The sequence below is a fragment of the Rhodofomes roseus genome (genome assembly GCF_022264815.1).
Source record: "Rhodofomes roseus strain CIRM-BRFM 1785 chromosome Unknown C8Q71scaffold_5, whole genome shotgun sequence".
NCBI classification, from domain to species: Eukaryota; Fungi; Basidiomycota; class Agaricomycetes; order Polyporales; family Fomitopsidaceae; genus Rhodofomes; species Rhodofomes roseus.
In genome coordinates, this window is record NW_025952961.1 from 1,156,149 (window position 1) to 1,182,501 (window position 26,353).

Sequence of the window (26,353 nt, forward strand, 5' to 3'; positions counted from 1 at the left end):
AGGATGGAGGAGACGCCACCACGCCTGCCCCGCGTTGAGTTCATCTCGATTCTCACCGTCCGACACCTTGCCCGGCTAGCCACTCGACCATCCACCACGCACGACGCCAAGGCTCCCTCGCCAGCAGCCCGTATCACTGGGTCGTACTGCGATTCTGTTCACGGACACTCATAGACATGCCGAAGTGCGGGAACGCTGCCCGGCCGACCTTTGGCCGGGGTCGACCGGTGAGTGGACGCACTGCTGCTGTTCTCTTCGGGTGCTCATCGCGAGTGTCATGCGCTCATGTGCAGGTTCAACGCAAGATTGTGGTCTGCGGAGATGGCGCGACAGGTGCGTCTGCTCGCGAACTATGCGCGAGATGGTCACTGTGAAGCGGCTTCTCACGTCCGTGCGCAGGCAAGACTTCGCTGCTGAACGTCTTCACGCGCGGGTGGTTCTCAGCAGTATAGTGCGTCTCCCGATCGTCGTCCAAGCCCATTGATAACGCGCCGTACCCCAGTGAGCCGACGGTGTTTGAGAATTACGTGCACGACCTGTACGTGGAGGACCAGCTGGTGGAGCTTAGTCTGTGGGACACAGCCGGTGTGTGTCGCTCCGTGCCGTCTCGATCTGCGTAGGCTCAACCGCTGACCTGTCCAGTGTGTGCCCAGGTCAAGAAGAGTTCGACCGTCTGCGTTCACTGAGCTATGCGGAGACGCATGTCGTGATGTTGTGCTTTTCCGTATGTACCTTGACTTGGCTTCACTTACGTCTTATGTCTGACGCGTCATACTGACCACAGGTCGATAACCCAACATCACTCATCAACATAGAGGCTAAGGTACTGCGTCGTACATATTTCTCGCTTCGCGGAGTGCTCCTGACCTACTTCTAGTGGATCGACGAAGTGCTCGAGTATTGTCCAGGAGTGAAGGTATGCCTACCTCTTCAGTCATACCATACACCGCTGACGGCGCCTTCTAGCTCGTCCTAGTCGGTATGCTTCGATCTGTTACTGAACGGCCCGCCGTGTGCTAACAGCGGTTGTCTGCGTTATGTGACAGCCCTGAAATGTGACCTGCGTGAGGACCGGGCAACATCAGAGCGGCTCGCCCGGTACGGCGTACACACGGTACAGTACGAAGAGGGCATTTCCGTAGCGCGTCGAATACGCGCTTCACGATATCTCGGTCAGTCTTCTGACTGCATATATGCATTGCAAGCTCTGACTAAGTACGCGCCCGCAGAATGCAGCGCAAAGCACAACCGGGGCGTTGCGGAAGTCTTCTACGAGGCCGCGCGCGTATCGATAAGCACACGCGCGAAAGGTGCGGGCAGCTATGGTGGGAGCGGCTGCGTCATTCTATAGCCTCGCCCGTCTGCTATCGCGACCTCGTTCTGCTTGACATGTACAGTTGCCCGGATACCCGTCTTGGATGATATCACGCTGGTCGTCCCCGTCGTCTTCACACTGTTCTATGCTTTCGCCGCTTTCCTCGTGATGACCCAGCCCTCTTATGTCTATTCTTGCTTCGCAGACTCACAGACACACACTACATTAGCCACACCCACTCGCCGATCAGTGCCTACCTCCGCCCCCTTGTACTTACTAACCTACCGTCCTGTATTTTTGGTAACTCCTTGGAACTACAGATACATGCCTCGTGGACTGTCACCGCCTGCGTCTCAGCCAGCGAATAATGATTTTCAGCCTTATACATACATCGTTATGCAGCTTCTGTTCGTGCCAGTGTGAACTATTGATGAAGTACGTTGGACGTCAGAAGTTTTGCCGGCTCGCTAGTGGCTCCTGCACCATATGGACTGAGGGTTGCCTTGTCGTCGTTTATACATCTTTTTACATCAATCATACTGTCAACGCTTCCGCACTTGTTGTCGTGGACAAGTTTGCTTGTCCAAGGGTCTGCGAAGGACGACACGTGGTCCTCACCGGACGACTCGTTTTGACCGACGCGCCGCGTAAGCTCGTCAAACGGTCGAAGCGCGTCGCCACGACGCTCTCCTGAGAGGCTTCAAAGCCACTCAGCTTTGTCTTCTGGTTTCCATCCCCCTATGTCCTCGTAGTATAAATACCGTCACACATAGTCTCTCCCTTCCTCGTCACCGTCTGCTTCTCATATAGCGTACTCGATAGGTACGAAGCTCACTCTCCCCCGTCGTCTGCTTCTCGCATCGCGTACTCGATAGTCGCACCGACGTCGAGTATTGCTTGCACACTTGTTCAATTTGATCCATATCCGACGCGCTGGTGTCGCGTCCACGTGATTAGACGCGTACGAATATAGGGCAACGCGCCACAGACGCGGCCACCGACTTGCGTTTCCTCTTCCCCTCGTCCCGCGCCACCCGTGTTACCACCTCCATACCCACTCCGAAATATAATACATCTTACCCTCCCTCACGCGTCTCCCAATAATCACCATGCCCCGTGCTCCCCGCATGAAGTGTGCGTTCGCGGAGCCCGATGTGCCCAAGATCAAAAAGGCGCGAGCGGCACCGGTCAAGTTGACACCTGAGGAGAAGGAGGAGAAGAAAGCACTCGCAAAGGCGCGTGCCGCGGTTAGAGAGAAGAAGAAGCAGTGGGAGGCGACGCTCAAGCCATGGGTGTCGCGCGAGAGTCGCGGTGTCCAGTTCGCGCTTGGTACCAAGGTCGGTATTTCTCGTCTAACTAGACGCGTCGTGTAGCATACTGAAGTTATCTCTGCAGGCGCAGTTCAGAAGCGACGCGAAGAAAGCTTTCAGGGTAACCGATGCCGAGCTGGAGACGATCCCGTTCATGGGCTTCGCCTCTTCCAAGATCATCTACCGCCTCACCGATTGCAAGCAGCTCGCAGACCGCAAGCGAGCGGCTCTCGGGAGCGACGCGTTTGACTATCCCGCTCGTGCTATAATGGAGTGCACAGACCCGAAGGAAAGAACCCTCTTGTACGCGTCTGGTTACGGGACCATCATGGGCGACCCGGACCACACCGTGACAGTTGAGGGGACCTCCCTTAGATCGCTTTCGGGTCGCCGCGCGGTGCAACGCCCCTATTGAACGTCGCGTTCCTATTTTTTCTTGTCTGCTCGCTGCTGTCGTGGCCTGACATTGTTTTTTACTCTACTCTGCTTAGACTGTTTCTCCTACGTCTGTCTTGATGGTCCACCGTCTATAGCTATGTTCTATGTTCCCTCCGTGCTTGCTGCGCTTAGTCTACGCCGTCTGTACTCCCGTATCTTGCGACACCTTCTTGCCATCTTCCTAGTATGTTTGTCAGTCAGTTGCATAGACATCAGCCCCATTCATATGTGCCTACCGAGTAGGTCGTCCGAATGCAACGTGACTCATTGCTCCTGAATCAAGTTATTGCTGTTGTTATCACTGGCGACCTCGCATAGCTCTCTGCAGTGGGGGACGTACCCAACTGCCATGTTCATTAGTGGCCGACGCTCCCCCTTACCTCCAAATCGCATTGCCGACACAACTAGCAAGCGATCCACTCAGACCGAATTCGAAGGAGCGAGCCTCATCATCTTCAACATGCCACGGTCGTCCTCAATACTCTGGGACTACATAAGGCGTTCCATAGGACGGATAATAGCGTTGGGACCCGCGGATGAAGACTGGTATGGATGGGACAAGGCGCCCCCAGCGCTGTTGTATGCATAGCCAATTTCTTTTGTAGAGCGATGTACCTAGTGGTTCTGGGTCCGGCAGGCGACAAAGTCGTCTCCAGGTTACCCGCTGGCGGGTTAGGGGATTGCCCCTCGATACATAGCCCCTCGATGCATAGCCAATGTTGTCAGACGGTCGAAGCATCCGAGAGCGAGAAAATATTCATTAGCCAACATGAGAACAGCGAGATGCATAACTATGTCCAAATATACGATACGGAGAATCTACAGATCAGAAGCTCGCAAAGCCGGTCATTACCTGAGGAGAGAATGGTCAATACCGCTAATGGTAAATAGGAGACACGTCACGTACAGGTGGCATGCCCATGGCGGTACCATTTGGCATCATTGGGGGACCGTTGTTGGGGAAGCTGGTGGAGATGGTCAGGATATAGTCATGACAATAGGACATGATTTAGGCGTACCCGTTTCCTGAAGTCAGCATTAATCTGTTGCCAATGAGACCTGGGTTGATGATCGGAGCCTCAGCCTCTTGTTGCTCCTTTTGTGTGTCCTTCTTGGACAGCTCCTCAACCTTCTTCTCCAGGGCCGCCATCTATATCCGACGTCGGTACATCAGTGATATAGTTCACTATAACCCAAGGGATACACGAACCTTGCCCACCATGGTTCTCGAGATCTGGATCTTGTAGGGCATGTAGAAGTCGTTCAAGCCGTGCTGCCATGACACCTCCTCAACGACGTCTGACCGAAGCAAGTCGAAACACGCGTAGAGCATCGCTGCGAAGCATTCCTTGTTGCCGATGTCGACGAAGTACGAAAGGAGATCCTCCGCAACCTCCGTCGACGCCGACGTCGCAGCGGTGACAATTGCGTCCTTGAACAGCCTGTCCTGCTTGGAGAGTGCTATTGATTCCTCCCACCGTGAGTTTTTCTGCAGTCGTGTCAGCGTCTGGTAACCTTTCTGTATTATTTTGGGGATATACCTTGTACAGGTGCGCTGCTAGCCGTCGGAACTCGAGCAGTTCGTGTGTCTCTAGCCGCTTCGCCAACTTCACGTTGTTGAAGTTGTCGAAGCTGTCGATCGAGTCGCGCAGCGTCCTGTAATCTTCCTCCTCGATCAGCAAGTCGTTGTACGCGTCGTTGACGGCCTCGACGTTAAGCTACAATGTTCGTCAGCAAAGAGAGGGTCAAGTGAAGGAACCGGATACGTACATGTTGTACGGCAATCAGGTATGAGCGGATGAGCGGGATGTGGTCCATTTGCCTGAACATCCTGACAACGCGGGAGTGGTCGATACGGGGAATGAGCACAGTCAGCAGGTCGGTGAGCAGCGTCGGTTGCTCTTGGAGGTAGAAGGTCAAGGACTTGTAGTAGATTTCGATGTTCGCGACCCGGATGATGACGTCCTTGAACTGGTTGTGTTCCCAAGCATCTGCAGACCGCTCGATCATCGCCAACGCCGCATTGTCGAACTCGTCGTACTTGATGTACAGGAAGACGAGCTCGGGCCAGAGGTGTGCCCTCTCTGTTGCCTTGATGACCTTGGGGATATTGATACGCGACACGAACAGCTTGAGATGCTCCATGAGCTTCTCCGGCTTGTACTTGCTGTAGAGGATCGCAAGCTCTGTGAAGATCCCCATGTGCGCACGCTCCAAGCTGAGAGCAGCCTCCAGCAATGACAGGATCTCCTCGAAGTGACCACGACGCTCATACAGCTGCACAAGCGCCGGTAGTTCTTCCGCATGGACGACAATGTTGAGACCACAAATCTGGGCCAAGCGGAACTCGCCCTTCTCGAGACATGCTTGGTGGACCTGCTTCCAGACTTGAGTGTTGCCAGCTTTCCGCGCACTCTCGACGGCCGCCTGGTTCTCGCCCAGATAGATGAGAGTAGTCGCAAGCCGCGCCCAGTTGGAGATGCTCTGGAAGAGCAGCTTCGCAGCCTGGTAGAGTTCGTCCTCGAAACACTTCTCTCCGACCTCAAGAACGTCCGCTACGTTGGTCATTGCCAGGAAGTCCTCCATGTCATGCAAACGATCGGTCTTGGCATAGGCATACGCAAGCTCGGTATCGATCTTCGGCTCACGAAGAGTCTTGCGAGCCATCTGGAGGTAGCGCACAAGATCATCGTGCTTGCCTGCACGACTGGCGATCTCAATAACCTCGACGTAGTTTCCGGGATCCTCGGCCTTGATGTACGAATCTGTGTACCCGATAAGCAACGCGATGTAATTGATGCAGTCTGGACTCACCGATGGCGTCCTTGATACGCAGGCCGTCCAGCTGTGCCTTCGCCAGCCTGCTCCATACCTCCGGCTTGTTGACCTTGATGGCGTACTCAACCCCACGATCCAATGACACGATGTGCTCGACCAGAACATTGATGGCGTTGGCGTGCTGCTCGTACTTCTTGTAAATGAGGAATGCCTCCTCGTACAAGCCGTGGTCGGTGGCGATCTTGGCAATCTCCGCAACGTCGTAGTTCTTGAGCTTGTCGATGTAGCCGACGACTTTGCCCTTGTCGGCACGGATAGCAGTGAGCATCATGAGATTCTGGAGGTTCTTGTTGTCGCTGAAGGGCGACGGCTCCAAGATCAGCTTCTCGAGCAGCTCGATAAGTTCAATGGGCAGGTCGGCCGAGAGGAAGGCCTTGACAGTGATGGACACATCGTCGGGGTCCGTGGACTCGGGCAGAGCAGTCGCGATGATCTAGGAGTATGTAGTGAGGGGGCTGTTTGTCTTCGTGACATTCGGTTTACATACCTGATCAATGAGCTGACGACGGTGGATGTTGTCGGGGACGAGAACTTGAGCCCAGAGCTCGGGTTGACGACGCCTGACGAGGTACCGCGCCTGCTGCTTGAACATCGAGTTCTCGTTTGTGATCGCAATGAGCTCATCGTCGCAGAAGCCCTTGGCGTACGCGATGTATGCCAGGTACGGGTCTCGCTTCTCGCAGAACTTGCCGACGACCAGAGGCTCATACAACTGAAAGTCACTCAGATAAGCTGTACATCTCTACCAAATGAACATGACGTACGTTGTTCTCCTTGAGGAACGCTTCGGGATTGCTGTTCGAGTCGATGTAGATCTTGGCAAGGGCATTGAACACCGCAGGGTCCTGGCTGCCTTGCTGCACACGCGCTTCGAGCCAGGGGAGGATGAGCTTCAGCCTGTTCCTGGCCTCGACCTCGTTCACCAACTCGTCGATAGGGAAGTTACCCGGGACCGAGGCCAACAGCGACTTGATGGTAGTCTCGTCGCAGTCAACGTCCAACAGACCACCGATGACCTGGGGAGTTCGCACGGAGTTGACACGCTGCACGTACACCTCGATGAAGTTTGTCAAGCCATTCTGGTACAGGTAGAGAACCAAATCGTGCACGAAGTCGAAGCGGTCGCACACGATGATGAGCGGAAGCTGGTCGGCGAGTTTGGCCTCCTTGAGGTAGTTCTTGACCTTCTCCGGGTTGTAGTGGTTGCTCTCACGGCAGATACGCTCGACCTCGCGGATCTGACCTGTGCGCGTAGCGGCCTGGATGTACTTGAAGTGCACCTCGGGGTCCGTGCTGAGGTTGACGATCGACCCGAGGTAGTAGTAAAGACCTGTGCGAGACACGATGAGGCGAGCAGATGCAACGTAAATGCGACTATCTTACCCTCGAAGGTCTTGAAACGCTCGAACAGCTCGATGAGCTTGACGGGACCCAAGATGTCGGAATACTTGGTTGCAACCTGAATCACGATCTGCAGATTCTGGCGGATGTTGACGCGTAGCATCTCCTCCAGGCAAGCCAAGGACTGCTCAGTAGTGAGCCGGCTGAAGTAGTCGACGATCCACTAAGGAACGACAGGTCATCAGTCCGGTATTACTCAACGTCTGTGCACGTCGGACTTACTTCTGGTGGGAACGCGGCAGCGTGGACGATGACTCGCTTGATATCCGCGAGATCCTCGTAGTGCTCGAGTGCCTAGTACGACAAGGTACATTAGAAATCTGACGAAACACTGAATAGACGAGGATAGACGCACCCTCTGCAGCAGCCCTGCCTTCTCACACAAGTTCGCGATTCGGGGACGATCGTAGTGCGTGAACATCTCGTTACCGAGAATGGCATCGGCAACCTGAGGCGCGTGGACGAGGTTCATCTCGAGCAGGCGCGTCTGGAGGTGGCCCTGCTCGGGCTTGTTATCCTTGAGGGCGTCCAACAGGAACGACGTCGCTGGCTGGATCATGTTCTGCGACATGAAGATGTCGACCACCTATGAAACGCCGCGTTAGAACCGGTCCTCCACTCAATCACAGAGCTGCTTACCCGCTCGATGTCGACCATCGGACCGTCCTCGTTGTTGACGAGCTGCATCGCGAACTCAGCGCCCTTCTCCGGGTTCGTGCGCATGATGTGCTGCAGAAGACCGATGAAGTCAGGCGTGTAGCCGACCTTCTTTGCGTACAACACGATCTTGTCCGTCTGCCCTGTCTCGGCGAAGCAAGCAACGACCTTGTTGGGCACGTTTGCCCGGAGGTACACGCTGAGAGCGAGTGTCATATCATGGAGTCGCACGATGTCACCGAGCTCCTCGCTGCAGGTGAGCTATATTGCGGGAGTCAGTGACCGAGCACGAGCGGAGTCAAGACAGAGACGCACCTTGTTCTCCTTCAGCCACTTCTCGAGCAGCTGTTTCCTACCCTGCTGGAGTACAGGGCGCGCAAGCTCCACGGACTCGAGGTGATTCAGCTCACCCTTCTCGAGCAGAATGCCGAAGTACTGCAAGATCGGGGAGAGGCCACCGGGCGGTGCTGGTGCTGACTTGAACGACTCGATGACTTGAGCCGTCCGGAGGATACCCTACACAACACTTAGCACCTGGGCATATAGACAAAACGATAGGACACGCACCCTCGGAGAGTTGGCAGCAACCTTCGCCGCCTCGCTGTACTGGCCAGTCTGGAACAGCTGCTGGTACTGCTTAATGTACAAGTCGTCTGCGCCAGGCAGATCTCCTCGACTAGCGAGCTTGAATGCGAGCTCCGTGTTCGCGAGCGTTGTGAGGATATAAGGAATGACGGTCTGCTCGTCGACACTAACACTCAGCACCTGACCCTTCTTGTTCACACCGATAATGCCGTTCGACCCCTCGTGCTCCGCGGTGACGAAGATGGTCTCCCCAGAGATACGGTTCATGTAGATGCACGCCCCAGACTCGAGGTCGTAGAGGTGGATGAAGCCGTACTTCGTGACCAGGTAGACGATGCCGTGCTTCTGCGAAACTTGCATCGCCACCGGGAAGTCGTTCGTCGCCTCTGGCGGGAAGTACACGTCGACCGCCTTCTTCGTGAACGGGGGGTCCGGAGCCTGGTGGTCAATCTCCACGATGTGAAGCTTCGCACCAGTCGCCGTCCGGACGGAGAACGAGAAGAGCTTCGTCGGCTTCTGGTGCCCATCCAGCTTGAGTTCCGCGAACGCCGCAGCGTGCCCCTCAATCGGCTGGCTGACTCCCCGCTCCCTGCTGTACAACTGGATAGCGCCCTTGACCTTGAAAGCGGAGGGGTTCGTCGCGTTCCCGGAGATGCCGACCAGCACCAACCACTTCTCGTCTGTGGACGCGCGGTAGTTGATGATCTGCGCACCCACGAGCGACGGATGACGGTCGAAGATCTTCTGCGGGGGGGAGGTCGTGTCCGACATCGTCCAGTGGTATACGGCTGTGTCGGTGACCATGCCAATCGTAGAGTCTGAGATCCACTTCCAGAACACCACATCCTCGGCGTTGACGTGTGACTTGACCTTCTGCTTCGTCTCGAGGTTGAAGATTTGTAATGTCCGACCAGCTAGAGTGCACCTAATGAGCAAGTCGGTTGTGAACAGCGGCACCTGGCATGCGCACCCTTCAATGCCAGTATCTTCTGGTGCGGGTGCATGATTGCACTGTCCGCAGTGATAGGTCGTCGGAGGACATTGTTGGCATCTGCGAGGTCGACAATAACAACCTGGTTCTGCTCGCCGACTTTCTCTCGTACGCAAATAAAGTGGTCGGATTCGAGAGTCAGGGTCTACGCGTCCCGGGTTGGCATGAGCACTGGCACACGTATAGTTCGTCATACGCACCTGGAAGGAGATGGAGGCGGGCTGGACGCCGATGGCAGAGAGTTGGAGGTGTTCACAGAACGAGATGGGCTTGGAGATATCCATGGTGGGCGGGGATTTTGAGGACACGTCGCGCCCGTTGAGAGCTGCGTTGTACGCGGTGGAGGTGGTAGCAAGGCGAAAGGGTTTGGGACTGTTTACCCGAGACCCATAACCGGTAACTGCTGTGTACCTTGATGAGTACATCCTTCCGGGCGCCTACGGTCGGCTGTGAGGACATACGCAACCCGTCCACAGCCACCCCTCTCTTGCTTTTATGCTGTTTCGAATGGTTTGTGCCCTCCGCCCAACGGAGCATTAATTGCGTAGTTATGCACAGTACAGTACAAGTAGTTACATGCGGACGACGATCAGCACGAGGTAAAGGGGTGTACTATACACTCCGGTTCACTCCTCCGCCAGTACCAACGCTTGTTCGATATCATCCTCCTCCATGAGCGTCGAAGCAGGGATCTCATTCCCGAAATACAACCGTTGGCCGAGGATGACTGCCAGGGCAATCAATACAAGAACGATCGCCCGTGTCGGAGTGAAACTCACCAAAGTCAATCGATAGCTGGAAGATGGAGCATATCTTGAACTGCAGTGGTGAATTTTGTAGGAAGAAATACACCGTCCTGTGGGAGAGGATAAACGTCATACTGTGTCCCGGCACGTGTATATACATTTCACACTTACTTGAAGGCGTCTCCGCCTACCCAGCCAAGCAGCGTTGACAGTCTGAACCCATACAAGGAGCGCTGCTTGTGATTACTGGCGCACAGGGGGCGACGTGAGCGCGCTCACAGCAATGCATGAGCGAGACACGTACCTAATCATTTGAGGTATTGGCAATGTGCTCTCCACACCCAACGCTACCATGCCCAAGATGAACACGAATGGTTGGGAGCGACCGAAGATTAGGAATAGGATCGCTTGACATAGTCTGGCCTTATAAGTCAGCCTAGGACCTAGAAGTGTAGCGCAAGGCGACGCACATGAACCCAGCCAAAAACTCAATATATTGCGTGTACGTCGGCCACTGCCAGAACGAGAACGGGCGCGAGGATGCACCGATGTTTTCGGGGCTCGTATGAGGGCGATATTTTATGCAGATGTACAGCAGGGCCAGCTGTGAGACAATCAGCATATGAGCATATCTCGGAATAGTCCCACGTACCTGGGCAAATATCATGAATATTGACTGCAGCAGCAACGCGGTCTCAAAGCGGCTCCCGAGCCAGAAGAAGCACCGGGTGATGTTCGCCAACAACCTACCAACACCTATCAGCACAACGCCACGAGTCACGGCACTGAAGCTCACAGTATAGCACAGACATCACGCGAGAACCCAGTAGAGTCCCTTCACCAACCCAGGCTTCATGTTAGTCAGTCATGCTGCAGCTCCGATCCGAGGACCGAACGCACTTCTTCCGGACAATAGAGTACGCTTGGTCGGCGTACACGAGCGGCGGGCCGACGGCCATGCCCACCGACGCCGCTGTAGACATCCATGCCGGGATCATGGTCGAGGTGGTCGTCGAGATGGAGGACGAGCGACTGCGGCGGTGCGACCTCGAATACCCGAGGCGCGCGTCGCGCTGGCGGACCCGGGACACGCGTTGACGTCGCGATCACGTGTAAGGAGGCATACCCTCGGGCCTCGGTACCGCAGTCCTCAGCCCTCGAACGACGAAGGAAGCTCAGGTTGTCGAAGCCGGCTTCCGGAGACGTAGGGTACGGAAAAACAGCGATATGGTTAAAGGGTAACAGTGACTACGAGTCTAGGTCTAACAACATAACACAGCATTCGCAGTGAGTACTATCGGTCTACAATCTAGTATATTTGCACCTAACCTAGGTCTGCGGAAGGTCGAACGACGTCGGCGTCGAGCATATCTAGACAATGATCATTCATGCAGCCCCCGACACGGCAGTCCATTCCAAGATAGCACGATAGCAGCATCTATGAACAAGGCGGGGAGGTACGGTACCACAATCTACAACACACAGATCTCATCTATCGTTGGTCCACTCAGCAAGCAGGTACAGTCAATGGGATCTTGACAGTGCGCTGCAAAAGCTAATGAGCATGTCTCGGCTTCATGTATAACACAAGACTCACAGCAAGACCCTAATGTCACAGTCGGCGGTAAGCACTGATATAGCGGATCCTAAGCAGCTCAGAAGACTCACCGAGAGACTAGTCTCCTTATACTTCACGCTCATATCCGCAGCGGTCAGACGCATAGCTTCGATCGCCTCGTCGAGGGTCACGCTGTACACGTTTTGGCTCGCCATGGAGAGCTGGGCGGCCGTGACCGCTTTCACCGCTATTAAGGGGTCAACGGGTCTGTTACATAAGAGTAGCTGGAGAAGGGTAAGGACACTGACCACCGAGACTGTTACGTTCCTGGATAACGCATTGTATAAGTATTGGCGTGTGGGTACGCGGGGAAGGGACGTACTATACATGGGACTTGCACGAGTCCGTCTATGGGGTCACACGTCAGGCCTAGGTTGTGTTCTGCGGAGGCATCAGGACCGGTCAACATGAGGGCCATCATAAGCTATATCACCGACCTATTCCAATCTCAGCAGCCTACCGATATAGACGACGTTGAGCAACGGCCCCCGAAGAGAAGCAACACACCCACCTGGAGCACAGTCTCCGGGTCGGCTTTCACAACACACGTCAGAAGTTCGAGGTATGTCCGATGAGAGCTCGCGTAACTCACCACCCATGCACGCAGCGAAGCCAGCGCTCGCCATCGAGCACGCAACTATCCCGTACGCAAGTTAGCCTGAGCCCACGGCGCACGACTGACCCTCGCAACGAGACAACTGACCTCCGACCTCAGCCTGACACCCGCCCTCCGCCGCGGAGATCGTGCTCCCGCGCTTAAACAGCATCCCGACCGCCGCAGCGGTCAGCAGGAACGTCACCACGCTCTTCTCCGGGTCGTCGCTCACGAACTGCACGAGATCACGGTAAGCCGCGCGTAGCAAGTGAATGCATGGAGAACCAACGCACCTCGACGATGTACTTCAGCACGGCGGGGATGACCCCCGCCGCGCCGTTCGTCGGGCTCGTGACGATCCGCCCGCCGCTCGCGTTCACCTCGTTCACCGCGATGGCGTAGCACGACAAAAAGTCCACCGCAGGGATCGTCGTCTTGCGCTGTCCACCGTCCCCGCTCAGTTCCCTTCTGCCAGACGCACGGATGAGAGTGAGTGAGCACTCACAGGAGGCATGGGCAGCACGGCGTGGTCGAGCGCGCCGACGACCCTCGCAGGGCGCGCCGCGCGCCCGACCGCGCCCTTCCCCCGCCCGAGCTTCCCGCCCTCGACTTGCGGCGGCGCCACGGGGGGCTCCTCGCCTTCCGGGGCGTTCAGCTGGCCCGCGGGCCCGCGCCCCGCGCCGAGTTGCGGGTGCTGCGATAGGGGCTGGACGAGGCCTGGGTAGAAGCTGCGCGGGGATCAGCGTGTGTGCGGGCTCAGAGTGGGTGGTACGGGGGACGCACCCGCGCATGAGGCGGCGGTAGAGGATGGGCGCGCGGCGGCGGAGCTGGAGGCGGCCGGGGAGCGTCGTCTCGGAGGAGGACACGCCTGTGCGGATGCAGTCGTCCATCACGCTCCAGATGCGCAGGAGCTACGACGGTGGACATAGAATCAGACGGGGGATACGGTGGACGATTGGAGGATAGAGACCTTGTCGTGCACTTCTTCGTGTGTGTACCCGAAGTGCATCTCGTTGTCGTATACAATCTGGGCGATGGTCATCTGCGGTGGTGTCAGCACCAAGCGGGTCAGGAACTAGTGCATGACGAGCAGTCGTACGTTGTGCTTGTGCGTAAGCGTGAGGAGGCTCTCCCCGGACTACGGTCGCCCTCAGTACATTGGACGGCAGGACAGTGGTAGACGTACGTGGAACGGATATGGGGGCGAGCTGGGATCGCGTTCTTGCTGTGGAACTTCTTCATTGGGCTCCGACAGACTGTGAGTCTGGTGGAGCCGTGCGTCATGCACTGCGCTTTTGTCTACGCCTTTGTAAAACAGGTTCTCGTCGACTAGGGCAGAGTTGTTGTCTCAATATAATGTTTCCCAGCAGACTGCAAGTACAAGAGAATGTCACCTTTCGTCTTCTCGTTCACCACGAACCCGCCTCCCACGCTGAATGGGGCATCCTCAGTGCACATGTCTCCAGCAGACCAACTGGTATAAGCACGCACCTGAAGTACTCGTTCGTCGCAAGCAACTCGCCCTCCTCGCCAAACACCGAGAAGCGCATCCCGTTCGGGTGCGTCTTGAGGACCTCGTCCCAGCGCCATACCATGTCGCGCTCGGGCTCATACGCGACGCGGTGCGTGCCGCCGAGGAGGAGCGTCTTCTGAGCGATGATGTTCGCGTAGCGCGGAGGGATGGTGCCCGTCTCGATCGTCTCGGGGTCAGAGCCCTCGAGCCCGAGGAGGATCGCTTGTGGTGTGTGGTGGCTAAGAAGGAAGGGAGTAAGTGCGGTGTTTGGGTGAGGGTGAGGAATGCGTACCCTTTGCCTGCGGTGATCGGTTCTCGGTCAGTGGGAGGCCAAGGCTGGAGAGTAACTGAGCGTACCCGTAGCAGCGAGAGATCCATAGCTTATGAGCGAGTTAGCCTTTCTCCACAGCATCGCGGTACACCGGTACTCACAGGGTGATCTTTACGGTCTTGACCTGCGCCATACCCCTGTCAAGCGCGTCGAAGTGGGCATAACACTCGAGCGCACCTTGTCCAAGAGACCCAGCTCAATCAAGTCATTGATGAAGATTTTCCCCGCACGCATCGGTCCCACCGTGTGCGACGAGCTCGGGCCGACTGGAGCAAAGTAAGAGAGCAGAGTTCAACCCGAGCCTGCAGGGAACCAAGCTAGTGGAATGCGCACCTCCGATACTGAACAGGTCAAAAGTTGAGATGACAGCATGCTCCGTCTGGTGCACCTGCAGCTCCCTCTCTCCCGTCTCTCCTGGCTCTGTTCCGCCATCCCGATCTGGGTCATTCTGCTGGGCGGCGCGAGCGACGGTGTTCGTGCAATACGCGCGTGACTTCGAGTGTGTTATGCGATGCGATGCATTGCCCTGCAATGTCTTGAAGGTCCGTCGTTCGTCATGAGTCCATGTCCGTTTGGAGGTCGAAGGAGAAGACGCAGCGAGACGGGCCCGGATGTTTGGGGACGCGCGACGGCCAAAGCGAGTAAGCATCCGAGGGCAAGTCGACCGTCTGCCAGTCTTGCAAGGCTACGCAGGGGTTGGTGGCGGTGTGCGGAAGAGAGAGCGGGCGGGGAGCGGGGCGACGGAGGGCACGGGGAGGCGGTGAGCGTGAGCGGTGATCTCTTTCACAGCGCGAAATGAGACGGACGGGGCCCTAACCCCACAGTCGGTCCTCCCCGCACGTGCACGGGAGCCAATCACCGCGGGCAGTTTGCGCTGCCACGCGGGCAACGCCGCCACTGGCAGGCCTGTTCCTTGCACGGCTCTTCGTCGGCCCCGCTATCCCCAGCTCCTTCTCGCTGCCCGCTTCGACGTCCTGGCGCGCCATCCACTCCTTTGTCCGTATTCCCGTTGAAAATATTCTCGCAACGTCCCCGCTTGTCGCTTGAAGAACCGCGCGGCTGTGGAAAACAACCGCGCAGCTGCGGCCCTACACATTCGAACGCTCGACGCTATCTCGACGCCGGACAGTTTTCCGTACATACCATCACAGTAATCTCTAGGTGAAATTGCAATGGCTCCAGGGTCTACTCGCAACAGCTCCCCGATCATGGAGGAGGAAGACGACGTCGTGGAGATCAAGAAAGCAATGGCGACTGGGGGTGCGGCCAGGGACAGTGCGAGTCCTGTCTCATCAGGTAGGTTTGCTACTGAGTAAACACACATTCGCAGGCAATTGTCGCGCTGCATCGAAGGCTACAGTGTGATACCGCCACGACTCCCGCTAGTCCCAACGTCATCGCACTTGTTCACTACTCATAGTCGTGCTTCCCGCAAAGCTTGCTCACTCGCTTCCCAACAGTACCACCCATAGTATGCTACTGCATTGCCTCGATCCTCATGACTGTCGTGAACAAAGTGCGCACTCCTCCCGCTCGCCCACCGCATCCCGCACTGACCTGCGCACCCACCGACAGTTCGTCGTCTCCGGACGAGAATTCAATATGACTTTCATCCTGCTCTGCGTCCAGTCCACCGTCTCCGTGCTCTGCGTCGTCGCCGCGAAGCGTATGGGCCTCATATCCTTCCGCGACTTCGACACGCGCGACGCGAAGATGTGGTTCCCAATTAGCTTCATGCTCGTCAGCGTGATATACACGGGGTCGAAGAGTTTGGTATGTCCTTCTCACAAAGGAGTCGTTGGACGCGGGATGGCGGCTGATGGTGGTTGGTGTGCAGCAATACCTGAGTATACCGGTGTATACGATCTTCAAGAACCTGACTATTATCCTTATTGTGCGTTCGCCTCGCTCTGACACGCTCTCTGCTGCTGATGCGCTCGCAACGTCTAGGCGTACGGAGAGGTCATCTGGTTTGGCGGTCGCGTCACCGGCCTCACCTTCGCCTCATTCATCCTCATGGTCAGTCCTCGCCATTCCCGTCCACACGTCGCTGACACCCGCGCAGGTACTCTCCTCCGTGATCGCTGCGTGGGCCGACATCAGCGACGCGCTGACCGCCGGCGACCCCGCGGTCACGGAGGGCCTCGGGATGCTCACGACGATGCGCGGCGTCGTGACGAACCTGAACATCGGCTACTTCTGGATGTTCATGAACTGCGCGGCGAGCGCGACGTACGTGCTCTCGATGCGGAAGCGCATCAAGGCGACGGGCTTCTCGGACTGGGACACGATGTTCTACAACAACCTGCTGAGCATACCCGTGCTCGCGGCGTTCTCGATCGTCGCGGAGGACTGGGGGACGGAGAATCTGAGCAAGAACTTGTGAGTGGATGGTCTGCGGTGTTGGGTGTTGGTGCTGATGGCTACGATGCGTGTAGCCCGGAGGCGACGAGGAACTTCCTGCTGTTCGCGATCGCGTTCTCGGGCGCGGCGGCGGTCGCGATTTCGTATACGACCGCGTGGTGCATCCGCGCGACGAGCAGCACGACGTACAGGTGCGGTGCCCCCGCTGCTCCACGCCCGGGCTTCTGCTGACGCCTCCGCCCAGTATGGTCGGCGCGCTGAACAAGTTGCCCGTCGCGGCGTCAGGGATGATCTTCTTCGGCGACGCCGTGACGTTCGGCTCCGTGAGCGCGGTCAGCGTGGGCTTCTTCGCCGGGCTGGTGTACGCCATTGCGAAGAGCAACCAGAAGAAGGCCGAGAGCGCCGCGACGGGCCAGGCGGGCGTCATCCCCCTCAGCAGGAAGCCGTGATGTGTGGCGGTGGTACCGAAGGGAAGCACCGTGGCTTGCGCCTCGAGGGCGTGGGCGTTCTAATATCGGACGAGGATGACGGGGCGTGGGGAGCCTGGTGTCTATGCCCGCAGCGCGCGACGCAGGGTGTGTGGGTGGCGTGTCCTCGCTGGCGCGGTGGGCCGCGGGTGTGCTGTCGGTGGGTTCGGACAGGGTTTGACATTGGACAGTTGCAATTGGGACAGGGCGGGTACTACAGCGCGATTAGACCCTCGTTTTCGGTGTATGTAAGTAAGTGGGCTGCGGAGATGTACGATGAACCGTACGATACAAAGACGGCTATTAAGTATCATAGACGGTGCTGCGGGATGCCTGCGGGGAAGAGGCAGCGGACATAAGGCCTCGGCCGCTGTAACGCCGCGACGTGCGGGCGAGGGCGATGGGGGCGATGTCCTGGCAGGGACGTCAACAGAGGCCGAGCGCGATGAAGGGCGGTGCGTCGATGAGGTCAGTCGACTCGCGTTCCGACGCGTCCTCAGCCATCGTCGCCCCTCGCCCACTTGCCCTCGGCGGGTCGTCCTCGCGTCATGCACCGATATAGGCGCTCGCCAAGACCGCTCATTGGCTGCCGCCGTCGCGTCGATCGCGCGTTTGGGCCGCTTGAGGCCATCGTCGACAGGTCGTCGACCTCCAGTCGACCTCTCTCCAGTGCACTCACCACGCCACTTGGGCGCACTCACGCGCTGTCCGTTCCGCGCCCCAGAGCATCCTGTCTGCGGCCCTCGTCCGCCCTCTCCGCCCCTTCCCCGCTGCTCGCCCACCCCAGCCGCATGCACCAGTCAACGCGCACGCCCGAGACGAGTCTCTCGACACCCCTGAGTCGTGGGCTTGGTGCATAGATGGTCGAGGTAGGTGTCATTTACTTCTTCGAGACATCTTCGCGTGCATTCATCCCGAGAAATACCCTGTCCAAGTCTCCACCCCGACCGACTCCTGCCCTTTTCCGCATCCGTCGCGTCTCCGGCGTTCTTGTAACGACACAGCACGGCTCACCGGATATGCTCAGACATTTCGCAAGCTATCCGAAGGCATTCCGTGCGCGGGACCAGGCGCGGCGCGGTGTTCTGTGCCGTCCAACTACAAGCGCCCCGAAGTCACCCTCCCGCCTCGCCGACGTCGCGACACACCACCGTTCCGCACTGCATGCGTACTCAAGACGTGTACACAGCCTGACTAGGCCACCCAAGACCAGTTTCAGCACCGGACGTGGTGCAGCGCGACGTTCTGCACGACCCAGCGAAGAGCGCCCGCGGTCACTCAAGCTCTCGCCCACCACCACGTACGACGCCCTCATTGACTCGATTCACCGGCGCTGACACCCCCGTGTACGTACGAAGATGTATCCTCGGCCACACGCTGTCTGACTCGCCCTACAGCACCTCATTGTGCGTGCAAGACGCACTGAATCGTGGCATCGGCGCGCGTGGGGGAGTCAGGACGAAGGGAGGGTGATGCTGGCACCAGGGAGAAACAGAACGGTGTGGCGACAACGGTACAAGCGAGGATGAGGCATGGAGCACACAGGCGAGAATGGAACGGACGCGCGGATGAGGCACGTCAGAGGGAACGAGAGAACGCGGCGCGGGAACAGCGTAGACCAACGCCGACGCGATGGCAAGGTACAGCGGCCGGCAGCACGACCTCGACGTCGGAACATGGCGGTGCCGCCTCTGATCTACGCAACCCAGAACAACCGACGGCGGTGTCACGCAGCACCATCCGTGCCAATATCTACTTTCAAGCCGACGGCACACTAGGTATGTGCCTACTATACTAAACATCGCCCCAATAACGCGCGCCCCCACCTCGGTGCGCGGAGGCTCCGCCCACAACCGAGCAGACAACAGACACAACTTACTCGAAGCAGGGAATGCGTGCATCGCAATCCATCCTGCAGGGATCTCATCAGCGAAGTCTCGATGGCAGGGCGATGCTACGCACTGGCAGGACAGGATCGCGGCATACTGCGCCACGTATGGTCCCGTAAGTACATGCCGCCGGAACTCTCAGCAGCGCGTCTTGGCCTTTGGGCGTTGGGGACTAGCTGATGCGTTCGCCATGTCGGTCTGCAGGACGGCATACCGATGGTCAACCGCGGTCACACACTCACCAGCCCATGTCGGATCGACGACGTCCAACACGGCCATGACACTGCAAGCGCACAGCACACACGTCAGCAGCCCGCGACATGGACCGATGAGTACGAGCTCACCGCGAGTTCAAACCGGCGCAGCAAGCAGAGGAGAGGACAGCGGAAGGACAGATGACGGGACGGCACCCAAGGCCCGCTTATTTATACCCCCTCGATCGCGATGCGTGGACTTGGACGGCGACTACGGAGGACCCGCCCTCTAGCAACGCGCGCGCAGGCCTAGCCGAGCGGACCCTGACCTAGCAAGACGTGGACGACGCGCGACCATCGCGGCGGTTCATTGCAATTCAGTTGCGTGCCGAAAGTCGATCGCTCGCCGTGTACGCACGCAGAACATCCCGCGCAGTGAGTGCGCCGTGCCCTGGTTGCGGGCCGACGCGACGAGTGGAGACGCGCGGGCTCGACAGAGCGCTGGGTGCCGCACGACGAGACTGGGCTCGCAGAGCTGCGTCTCGTCGCGCCGTGTCGGTGCTCTGGTACCCGAGTTCCTCCAGATGAACGGTTCGTAGACGAGCCCGCCCGGGATGCCGTCGTGCATGCTCTCGCGTGATGGGATCTCAGACGCATGTCGACGCGCCGTGGGGAGTACGTCAATCTATTACTCCCGATTGCGGTTCGCCTCTCCTGGTCGCCGTTCTTGTATTTTCTCATAGCGGCGGGGACTTGGTATTTGCGTGCGACGGCAGCGGTGCATCCGGCGCGGCGGGTCGTTCACCAATCAGGCCGGAGCCGCAAAGTTCGGCGGCCTTGTGAGGCCTCGAGCTGGGAGTCTACGCAGACGATGGAGTGTCCATGTCGCAAATGGGCTCAAAGTCTGTGCGTGCGCATGTGTACATCATCACAAGTCGCTGACGCTGCAATGCCATGCAGGATCCAGCCCGAAATGGTGCTGACTGCCAGTGTCGCCCGCAGTACGACCTGCTTGTCTGAGGGTCGACGTCGCCCTGGGCCCTCGCTACGAAACCCGCCAACGCATGCGATGGTTCGTGCCGGCATCTCAGCATTGCACGCTTGGATCGCTCGGCGGTCCCATGGCAATGCACGGACTCATCGTTACCGGTGCAGTTGCCACGGCACCATCCCAGCTCTGCCGAGATTGCGATTCAGTACGGCGGTGCCGGCGGGAAGTGTCGTACGCGATGTTTGGGGACAGTTCCACTCATTGCGAGAGATGCGGCCGGATTCGCTCAGGTCGATTTGCGTGCATGCCGATTCGGAAAGCAGGATCTCGGAGACTGCAGATCGAATGGGCAGTACGCCGCAGAATGCGGGTCTGCACGTCGCGCGTGATGATGACGAGAGTTCATCTGCATTGCCGTGCGGGCATTTGCAGACCCTGCGCAGAGGCAGCAGGATCTGCGTCTCCCTCGGTCTCACAGGTGGCAGCCAAGGAGTAGCACGACGCTGTGCGTTTGCGTCCGTACGGTTCGGCCCCGAGCTAGGTGTCCACGTTGCTGTGCTTCTGCTCGTGCACCTTGCCTCAGGCTTCGAGCAGGATCTGGCCATCCAATACAACCCTGGGGCCTGTCAGTGCCCTGATAGACCCACTCGGGCCCATCACGAAGGTCGTGCGCGCGGATACTATGAAGCGACCTGCAAACGGTCGCGATGGATGCTGGCAGCTCGCCGTCGGGACGGGGAGAAACTCACATGAATTACATCGACCTGGGCGCAGACGGCCTCGACTGAAACGGAAACCCTCCTGACGGAGCAAGATCTGAGCAGCCTCATGACAGATTCGACCCTTGTCATGACCTTGAGCGATGGCCGTCAGCGAACGATCACGCCGTTCAGGCCAGGCTCGCAAGGGCTGTATGGTCGATCTATGCCACCCGCCCTGCGACAGCTTCCGGCGCCCATGACACCTACTACACGTCCCATCCAGTCTCTACAGTCGTCGAGCTCTGGCCCATCTCGATCTCACAGGCGGGGATGCCGGTGTCCGTAGCCATGCAGTTGAAGCCGATGGCTCCCCAACGATCCCTCACATGCGTATCTCGTCGAATGAAGGCATACGGGTACCGGGACTGCCAACCGTCCCAGTGATCAACATGCAGGCTCCGCTCGCGTCCGCTCCAGCCGTGTTCGCGATGGCACAGACGAACGGCAATCACGATGTCAGCGGTCATGCAAATGTGACCGAACAACGGGCGAGGCGACTTGCAAGAGGTCTCAGTACAGGGCAAGAGTCGTCCTCGGATGGTAGACACGTTCTGCGCGACGTATTGGAACGTCTGGTGCGCAATGTGCCTGCCAGGACAGTAGCTACAGTATGTAGACTATCTACTGATGTATTAGTAGCCACTGCTTGCGGACCCCAATACCATGATACTCAATCGCTAGGATCCATGTTTCGTTCAAGAACAAACGTACCGGCTCTCTGAACTGTCCGGCACGACTCGGTAAGCAACCCAGCACGCCACCTACAGCCAATCTCAGACTCTACGATTGGCATGGTCACCAACACAGCTATATACCACTGGACGATGTCCGACGTGACGTCTCCCCCGCAGAAAATCTTCGAACCCCATTCGTCGCTCTTGGGTGCGCAGATCATCAACTACCGCGCGTCCGGAGACGAGAAGTGGTTGGTGTTGGTCGGCATCTCTGGGAACGCGACGAACCCCTCCGCTTTCAAGGTCCAGGGCGCTATCCAGATGTATAGCAGGGAGCAGGGAGTCAGCCGGCCAATTGAGGGGCACACCGCAGCGTTCGCGGAGCTCAAGCTGGATGGGCATCAGAAGCCGACGAAGCTCTTCTGGTTCTTCGTCCGGACGGCGACTGGCGTGAAGCTTCACATCGTGGAGATTGACCACCAGGCTCCGGACCCGCCGTTCATGAAGAAGGCGGTCGACGTGTACTAATTCCCGCCTGAGGCGACGAACGACTTCCCGCCGGTGGCGATGCAGGTTTCGCAGAAGCACGGCATCGTCTACCTCATCACGAAGTACGGTTTCATCCACCTGTACGACCTTCAGTCCGGGGCGTGCATCTACATGAACCGTGGCCGCTGGAGGACATCAGTTGAGTGTGGGCTTGCGAACAATGGACAGGGAGCTCACCTCATGGTCAACTGTCTCCGAGCCAGTCACAAGTGGCTGTGAGGTCCTGCCTATCAACATCGTCTACGATTTTTCTGCGCGTTAGCACAGAACCAGACACAGTACAACGAAAGAGCTTACCTGTACCATATAAGCCTGAGACTGCGCGGAAACTTGCGTTCGTTGATGATTATCGTTCAGAGACTATGGGAAGAGCTTATGCGCAAGTCCGCACAAAGTGCAATGATTGAACATGGAGAACGCGAGTTCCCGGGCAGAGACAATGGCGAGCCATTAGAGGACGGCAGACCGGCCGGATACTGAGTCGGGTGCGAAGACATGCACTCTGGCAGTAAACGGACCAGAGAGGGCGCTCGAAGGAGGCTGCAGTACGCTCACTGCATAGGCGGAGGAAGGAGAGATGATGGCAGCTCAGAGCGAGCAAGGCCAGCTTATAACCTTCGTGCAAAGCTGGTCCGTGCGTTGTTTCGCGCGCGGTAAGCGGACTACGGCACGCACCGTTACACATCACATCCCTCCGCTCGGTCTCGCGTACCCGCTGTCCGCCGTTTCCTGGCATCGCTTGCAATGCCCTGACCTACATCAGGAAATAACCCACCTGGGAATTACCGTAAACACTGCAGAATCATCAAGCTTTCGCGGTAATATTGAGTTTTACCTCGTTTCTGATAAACCACAGAAATAGCCATGTCCAGCCTCGTCGAGTCAGAATTACGAGGTTTCTCAGGCAGTAGCTGGACATTACTTGGTGTTTCTGCATACAATGCAGGTACTATTCAGCTCTCCTGACCATATTCACAGCACGGATTCATATGCACACGATAATTGGTAAGATAAATGATATTGACAACCATCTATTACAGTAGCTACAGTATCAGGTATCTACATTCTGCGTAGTATCTTCCAGCCATGACCCTCGCGAACACCGCATCCGCACGCCCCACCCGTCCAGCCACGCCCATCTGTCTAGTGTTGTCCTTCTTCTCGCCGACCTCAGTGTCAGCATGACCACCGACCTTGATGGCTGCGATACTACTATGAGGCTTCACGAGACACAGCTAGGACTTGAGACTGACGTACCTCATGAAGACGGCAAGGTCCCCGACAATGAGCCTGGTGCGGACGGCAGAGGCGTGTTTATGACCGAGCTTGCAAACGAGGATATCTCATCAGTGCATGCCTCGGTAGGGGCGGCTGTGCGCTGACACACCGTGTGCCCGAAGGATACATTTCTTTAAGCCTCTCCCTCACCGCATCCCAGAACGCCGCCAACCTGTTCTGGCGTTCGCGTGACTCGGGGTCCGGCACGGTCAGGCCAGCGCGCCGCCACCCCTCCACGACGGAGAAATCCTTCACGAGCGTAAACCCGCCCGCCGCCAGGCTCGCCGACGTGCGCCTGAAGCTTCCCGATCGCTACCGTGCCATCGTCGGCGAGCGTCCCGCCTGCGAGGGTGATGAGCCACGCGAGTCATGCGGCGAGTCTGCGAGAGGGAGCTGGTCGCCTATCAATCACGCAGAAGGAGAAATGTCATTGAGTGCTCATGTCCTCCATGTAGACGAGGGGAGGGTGAGAGAATGACGTGCTTACCGAGAGTGTACGGGACAATGATCTCCTGGTTGAGCTGCGCGAGCACATCGCGCACGCGCGCCCACGCCTCGCTCGCGTCACTCATGTGCTCACGCGCCTTGTCATCGAGCTTCTCCGCGGGCATGTCCGCCTCGTCGTACACGTCGATGAACCTCTCCGTTGCGACGTTCTTGACCTCCCAGAAGACGCGCGTCTTCGCGGCCTCGTTGTCTGTGAGGAGCTGCGCGAGCGCGAGCGCGGCGCATGGCGAACTTGGGGTGCTCGGTACGGCGAGCGCGCGTTCATTTACTTGAGCGCGTTTGGGTCCGCCGCGGGTGAGTAGCGAGGAGGAGGTCGCGCAGTACGGGCGGAATGTGAGTGGGAAGGTTCAAGGCATGACGTGGCGCCGGGCGCCCAGTCGCCGGATCCCTGGCAAAGAGTCATGTGACACGGCAACCCGCTGGCACGCAACTCAAGTCCCCGGCTCAGTACTGCTTCGGTCAACCACTACTTACTGCAACTCCCAGGTTCCCCTCACCGCTGCCGTCCTCCCACCAACCTCGCCGCCGCCACCGACGCCAGCACCCGCCGGTGCCGTCGCCCATCAGCACATGCCCGCCATCGCCTGCCAGCATACACCCACCGCCGCTGCCGCCGTACTGCCACCGGTAGTGTCGACGATTTCTTTTGCGCCTCAACGTCGCCCCTCCGCCCACGACTTTCATCCGACGGATAACCCACCCGGCCAAAATGGACTCGGATGAATAGAGGTGACGCCTCCGCGTGGCTGTACAATGACCGTCGACCTGCAAGATGACGGGGAGATCCACTACGGTCTGCTGGTCCTCACAGGTGCGCCCAAGGTATGTTTGTTCTTAGACACCGTTACATAAATACATAATGGATATCTGGGACGCTCCAGGAGCTCTCCTCGCAGGGCGCATCGGGCGCGCCGGGCTCATCCCGCTGGAAGCGAAGACCAGTATGTACGCTCCCTCCCGCACTCCCCTCTGTCACGTACTGGACGGACGGTGGTTGAGTTGGGCGCAGGGTGTGCGCTGCCATCGCTCCTCGCGTCCACCCTCGCTCTCCCGCCTTCCCTCGTCGTTCTTACGGACTACCCCGACGTGCTGATCCTCGCCAACCTCACGCGAAACCTCGAGCGGAATGTGTCCCGCATCTCACGGGGATGCACCGTGCACAGCCGCGGGCACGAACGGGGCCAGGACCCCCGCCCACTCCTGTACGTCAGCCCCACACTGGGGCCCCGGCGTGACTGACAGTGACAGGAAAGCTTGAAATTTGAATCGTGGATTCGGACGCGCCCACGGACTGCGCACTCCGTGCTAGTGATGGGCTCGGTGGTGGAGTTGAGCATGTAGGCTATTGTTAGATAGGCAGACAAGAGGTGCACGCGATGTACAGTAACTTATCATCGCAATTGATGTCTTACATACCTTTCGAACTTTGCATGGTGGGGCCCAATACATACTACCCATGTATCGACTCATGGTAGTGAATGACGCTGTGACTCGGATGTGCCATTCCACGCTTTCGGCGATATATCACTCGTCCACACTTGCACTAGTATCAGGACAGAATTACTTAATAATTACTGACTCGTTCTCACAAGGTGTACACTGTGCTGAGAATTCTTGCTATGAGTCTCGGAATGACAGGCAATTACTGACCTTCTGAGTATTCCCGAGAATATCGACCATTGCCCGGGAATTCTCAGGGGGGTATTTTCCTGATGTAGCGCGTCGCCGTTTCTCTCTTCCTGACTAGTTGACAATAATCAGGAGGCAACGCGCAACTTCTGATTGATGAATCACGTACAGGCGCTCTGTGAGGCGCCGCTCAGATGTTTCATGCCGGCGATGCGTCCGGCGCGGGGAATAGCAATGTTAGTTTGCGTGCAAAGGTTTGGCAAAGGTGCGTCGCGGACTCTCGGATCTGTACGGTGTCAGCAGAGTTGCATCTGATAGTCTGTCTAAACAAACCAAGAATTACGCACCATGTTTCTCCGGGAGTGCAGGGCAAACACAGAGATGTCGCGCGTGCAGCCAACGAGCAGCAAAAGGAGGATCGCACAGAGCAGATGGAATAGGCGCCCGTATACAGCGGTTGAGAGCCTCGTGTTGTGCGATCGGCCGTGCGATCTGGGCTTCTCTGGAGTCTGTCGTCTCTCAACGGCTCGTCCTGCAGCTCCTCCCATTGTCCTTCTGCCTATCCTGCTTGCTCCCTCCACTCGTCCCGCAACTTGTGCGTACACAGGCGGATGCGCATGGCTGAGAGGAACCCATCGACACCCACATCGTTGGGGTGCTGCTGTATGTGGACACACGGAGGCGCGTGCAAGTTCAACTGGCGACGGACTGC

The 26,353-nt window shown here is 57.8% G+C and overlaps 10 protein-coding genes across 10 annotated transcripts; 6 read left to right on the forward strand and 4 right to left on the reverse strand.

The window, feature by feature from the left end:
* The first annotated feature begins 44 nt into the window (after window positions 1–44).
* C8Q71DRAFT_745739 (small GTPase superfamily) lies at window positions 45–1,739 on the forward strand. Its single transcript, XM_047923025.1, has 10 exons — window positions 45–227; window positions 294–333; window positions 400–451; window positions 503–585; window positions 654–724; window positions 785–823; window positions 878–916; window positions 967–979; window positions 1,047–1,172; window positions 1,230–1,739. Exons 1-10 carry the CDS (start codon window positions 177–179, stop codon window positions 1,349–1,351), a joined length of 636 nt encoding a protein of 211 aa, XP_047781737.1. The 5' UTR covers window positions 45–176; the 3' UTR covers window positions 1,352–1,739.
* A 554-nt stretch (window positions 1,740–2,293) lies between these two features.
* Window positions 2,294–3,341, forward strand: C8Q71DRAFT_846583 (uncharacterized protein). The gene is made up of 2 exons (XM_047926641.1): window positions 2,294–2,652; window positions 2,711–3,341. Exons 1-2 carry the CDS (start codon window positions 2,425–2,427, stop codon window positions 3,038–3,040), a joined length of 558 nt encoding a protein of 185 aa, XP_047781738.1. The 5' UTR covers window positions 2,294–2,424; the 3' UTR covers window positions 3,041–3,341.
* A 333-nt stretch (window positions 3,342–3,674) lies between these two features.
* C8Q71DRAFT_905439 (clathrin heavy chain) lies at window positions 3,675–9,915 on the reverse strand. Its single transcript, XM_047928898.1, has 17 exons — window positions 9,736–9,915; window positions 9,515–9,680; window positions 8,527–9,458; window positions 8,275–8,475; window positions 7,942–8,220; window positions 7,658–7,888; window positions 7,525–7,596; window positions 7,285–7,465; window positions 6,666–7,231; window positions 6,389–6,613; window positions 5,878–6,334; window positions 4,834–5,828; window positions 4,605–4,781; window positions 4,274–4,552; window positions 4,083–4,213; window positions 3,971–4,028; window positions 3,675–3,916 (listed from the first exon to the last, which is right to left on the reverse strand). Exons 1-17 carry the CDS (start codon window positions 9,817–9,819, stop codon window positions 3,890–3,892), a joined length of 5,061 nt encoding a protein of 1,686 aa, XP_047781739.1. The 5' UTR covers window positions 9,820–9,915; the 3' UTR covers window positions 3,675–3,889.
* A 420-nt stretch (window positions 9,916–10,335) lies between these two features.
* C8Q71DRAFT_476803 (uncharacterized protein) lies at window positions 10,336–11,340 on the reverse strand. The gene is made up of 7 exons (XM_047918796.1): window positions 11,182–11,340; window positions 11,078–11,116; window positions 10,934–11,027; window positions 10,752–10,885; window positions 10,586–10,699; window positions 10,453–10,514; window positions 10,336–10,391 (listed from the first exon to the last, which is right to left on the reverse strand). Exons 1-6 carry the CDS (start codon window positions 11,277–11,279, stop codon window positions 10,469–10,471), a joined length of 525 nt encoding a protein of 174 aa, XP_047781740.1. The 5' UTR covers window positions 11,280–11,340; the 3' UTR covers window positions 10,336–10,391; window positions 10,453–10,468.
* A 104-nt stretch (window positions 11,341–11,444) lies between these two features.
* On the reverse strand, window positions 11,445–15,114 carry C8Q71DRAFT_830828 (L-serine ammonia-lyase). Its single transcript, XM_047926359.1, has 22 exons — window positions 14,672–15,114; window positions 14,516–14,604; window positions 14,440–14,462; window positions 14,365–14,387; window positions 14,300–14,306; window positions 13,986–14,246; window positions 13,889–13,926; window positions 13,681–13,823; window positions 13,594–13,632; window positions 13,465–13,536; window positions 13,278–13,405; window positions 13,000–13,222; window positions 12,788–12,934; window positions 12,603–12,729; window positions 12,492–12,536; window positions 12,411–12,433; window positions 12,337–12,355; window positions 12,218–12,280; window positions 12,148–12,162; window positions 11,950–12,086; window positions 11,879–11,887; window positions 11,445–11,827 (listed from the first exon to the last, which is right to left on the reverse strand). The coding sequence occupies exons 1-22, from the start codon at window positions 14,985–14,987 to the stop codon at window positions 11,789–11,791; spliced, it is 1,986 nt and encodes a 661-aa protein (XP_047781741.1). The 5' UTR covers window positions 14,988–15,114; the 3' UTR covers window positions 11,445–11,788.
* Window positions 15,115–15,229: 115 nt separating this feature from the next.
* On the forward strand, window positions 15,230–17,479 carry C8Q71DRAFT_745753 (UDP-galactose transporter). Its single transcript, XM_047923026.1, has 8 exons — window positions 15,230–15,634; window positions 15,799–15,854; window positions 15,914–16,111; window positions 16,176–16,232; window positions 16,289–16,357; window positions 16,404–16,720; window positions 16,777–16,893; window positions 16,947–17,479. The coding sequence occupies exons 1-8, from the start codon at window positions 15,511–15,513 to the stop codon at window positions 17,149–17,151; spliced, it is 1,143 nt and encodes a 380-aa protein (XP_047781742.1). The 5' UTR covers window positions 15,230–15,510; the 3' UTR covers window positions 17,152–17,479.
* Window positions 17,480–20,004: 2,525 nt separating this feature from the next.
* On the forward strand, window positions 20,005–21,210 carry C8Q71DRAFT_745767 (uncharacterized protein). Its single transcript, XM_047923027.1, has 2 exons — window positions 20,005–20,158; window positions 20,213–21,210. The coding sequence occupies exons 1-2, from the start codon at window positions 20,124–20,126 to the stop codon at window positions 20,994–20,996; spliced, it is 819 nt and encodes a 272-aa protein (XP_047781743.1). The 5' UTR covers window positions 20,005–20,123; the 3' UTR covers window positions 20,997–21,210.
* A 585-nt stretch (window positions 21,211–21,795) lies between these two features.
* Window positions 21,796–22,446, forward strand: C8Q71DRAFT_721850 (uncharacterized protein; the record flags this gene model as incomplete). Its single annotated transcript, XM_047921477.1, has 2 exons — window positions 21,796–22,197; window positions 22,252–22,446. 2 exons carry the CDS (start codon window positions 21,796–21,798, stop codon window positions 22,444–22,446), a joined length of 597 nt encoding a protein of 198 aa, XP_047781744.1.
* Window positions 22,447–23,226: 780 nt separating this feature from the next.
* On the reverse strand, window positions 23,227–25,017 carry C8Q71DRAFT_846587 (uncharacterized protein). The gene is made up of 7 exons (XM_047926642.1): window positions 24,487–25,017; window positions 24,282–24,400; window positions 23,993–24,243; window positions 23,822–23,906; window positions 23,615–23,800; window positions 23,485–23,552; window positions 23,227–23,428 (listed from the first exon to the last, which is right to left on the reverse strand). Exons 1-6 carry the CDS (start codon window positions 24,694–24,696, stop codon window positions 23,486–23,488), a joined length of 918 nt encoding a protein of 305 aa, XP_047781745.1. The 5' UTR covers window positions 24,697–25,017; the 3' UTR covers window positions 23,227–23,428; window position 23,485.
* On the forward strand, window positions 24,766–25,270 carry C8Q71DRAFT_855390 (uncharacterized protein; the record flags this gene model as incomplete). Its single annotated transcript, XM_047927172.1, has 4 exons — window positions 24,766–24,834; window positions 24,894–24,957; window positions 25,022–25,214; window positions 25,261–25,270. 4 exons carry the CDS (start codon window positions 24,766–24,768, stop codon window positions 25,268–25,270), a joined length of 336 nt encoding a protein of 111 aa, XP_047781746.1.
* Between the last annotated feature and the right edge of the window lie 1,083 nt (window positions 25,271–26,353).

Bases quoted from the DNA above. Each gene is read 5' to 3' on its own strand.
- C8Q71DRAFT_476803 (XM_047918796.1), bottom strand. From the start codon at position 11,279: ATGATCCCGGCATGGATGTCTACAGCGGCGTCGGTGGGCATGGCCGTC. The intron at 10,886-10,933 runs GTACGTGGGACT...ATTGTCTCACAG, and splicing joins TATTCATGATATTTGCCCAG to CTGGCCCTGCTGTACATCTG. The intron at 10,700-10,751 runs GTGCGTCGCCTT...TTATAAGGCCAG, and splicing joins GAGTTTTTGGCTGGGTTCAT to ACTATGTCAAGCGATCCTAT.
- C8Q71DRAFT_745753 (XM_047923026.1), top strand. From the start codon at position 15,511: ATGGCTCCAGGGTCTACTCGCAACAGCTCCCCGATCATGGAGGAGGAA. The intron at 16,233-16,288 runs GTGCGTTCGCCT...CGCAACGTCTAG, and splicing joins ACCTGACTATTATCCTTATT to GCGTACGGAGAGGTCATCTG. The intron at 16,894-16,946 runs GTGCGGTGCCCC...GCCTCCGCCCAG, and splicing joins ACGAGCAGCACGACGTACAG to TATGGTCGGCGCGCTGAACA.
- C8Q71DRAFT_905439 (XM_047928898.1), bottom strand. From the start codon at position 9,819: ATGGATATCTCCAAGCCCATCTCGTTCTGTGAACACCTCCAACTCTCT. The intron at 7,466-7,524 runs GTAAGTCCGACG...GTCGTTCCTTAG, and splicing joins CTGCCGCGTTCCCACCAGAA to TGGATCGTCGACTACTTCAG. The intron at 6,335-6,388 runs GTATGTAAACCG...ACATACTCCTAG, and splicing joins GTCGTCAGCTCATTGATCAG to ATCATCGCGACTGCTCTGCC.
- C8Q71DRAFT_846583 (XM_047926641.1), top strand. From the start codon at position 2,425: ATGCCCCGTGCTCCCCGCATGAAGTGTGCGTTCGCGGAGCCCGATGTG. The intron at 2,653-2,710 runs GTCGGTATTTCT...TTATCTCTGCAG, and splicing joins AGTTCGCGCTTGGTACCAAG to GCGCAGTTCAGAAGCGACGC.
- C8Q71DRAFT_745739 (XM_047923025.1), top strand. From the start codon at position 177: ATGCCGAAGTGCGGGAACGCTGCCCGGCCGACCTTTGGCCGGGGTCGA. The intron at 334-399 runs GTGCGTCTGCTC...GTCCGTGCGCAG, and splicing joins CTGCGGAGATGGCGCGACAG to GCAAGACTTCGCTGCTGAAC. The intron at 824-877 runs GTACTGCGTCGT...ACCTACTTCTAG, and splicing joins TCATCAACATAGAGGCTAAG to TGGATCGACGAAGTGCTCGA.
- C8Q71DRAFT_846587 (XM_047926642.1), bottom strand. From the start codon at position 24,696: ATGAAAGTCGTGGGCGGAGGGGCGACGTTGAGGCGCAAAAGAAATCGT. The intron at 24,401-24,486 runs GTAAGTAGTGGT...ACTCTTTGCCAG, and splicing joins AGGGGAACCTGGGAGTTGCA to GGATCCGGCGACTGGGCGCC. The intron at 23,553-23,614 runs GTGTGTCAGCGC...CTCGTTTGCAAG, and splicing joins ATGTATCCTTCGGGCACACG to CTCGGTCATAAACACGCCTC.
- C8Q71DRAFT_745767 (XM_047923027.1), top strand. From the start codon at position 20,124: ATGGAGTGTCCATGTCGCAAATGGGCTCAAAGTCT. The intron at 20,159-20,212 runs GTGCGTGCGCAT...AATGCCATGCAG, and splicing joins CGCAAATGGGCTCAAAGTCT to GATCCAGCCCGAAATGGTGC.
- C8Q71DRAFT_830828 (XM_047926359.1), bottom strand. From the start codon at position 14,987: ATGCTTACTCGCTTTGGCCGTCGCGCGTCCCCAAACATCCGGGCCCGT. The intron at 12,537-12,602 runs GTCAGTTGTCTC...CGTACGGGATAG, and splicing joins GTGTCAGGCTGAGGTCGGAG to TTGCGTGCTCGATGGCGAGC. The intron at 12,434-12,491 runs GTGAGTTACGCG...GTGTTGTGAAAG, and splicing joins CTTCGCTGCGTGCATGGGTG to CCGACCCGGAGACTGTGCTC.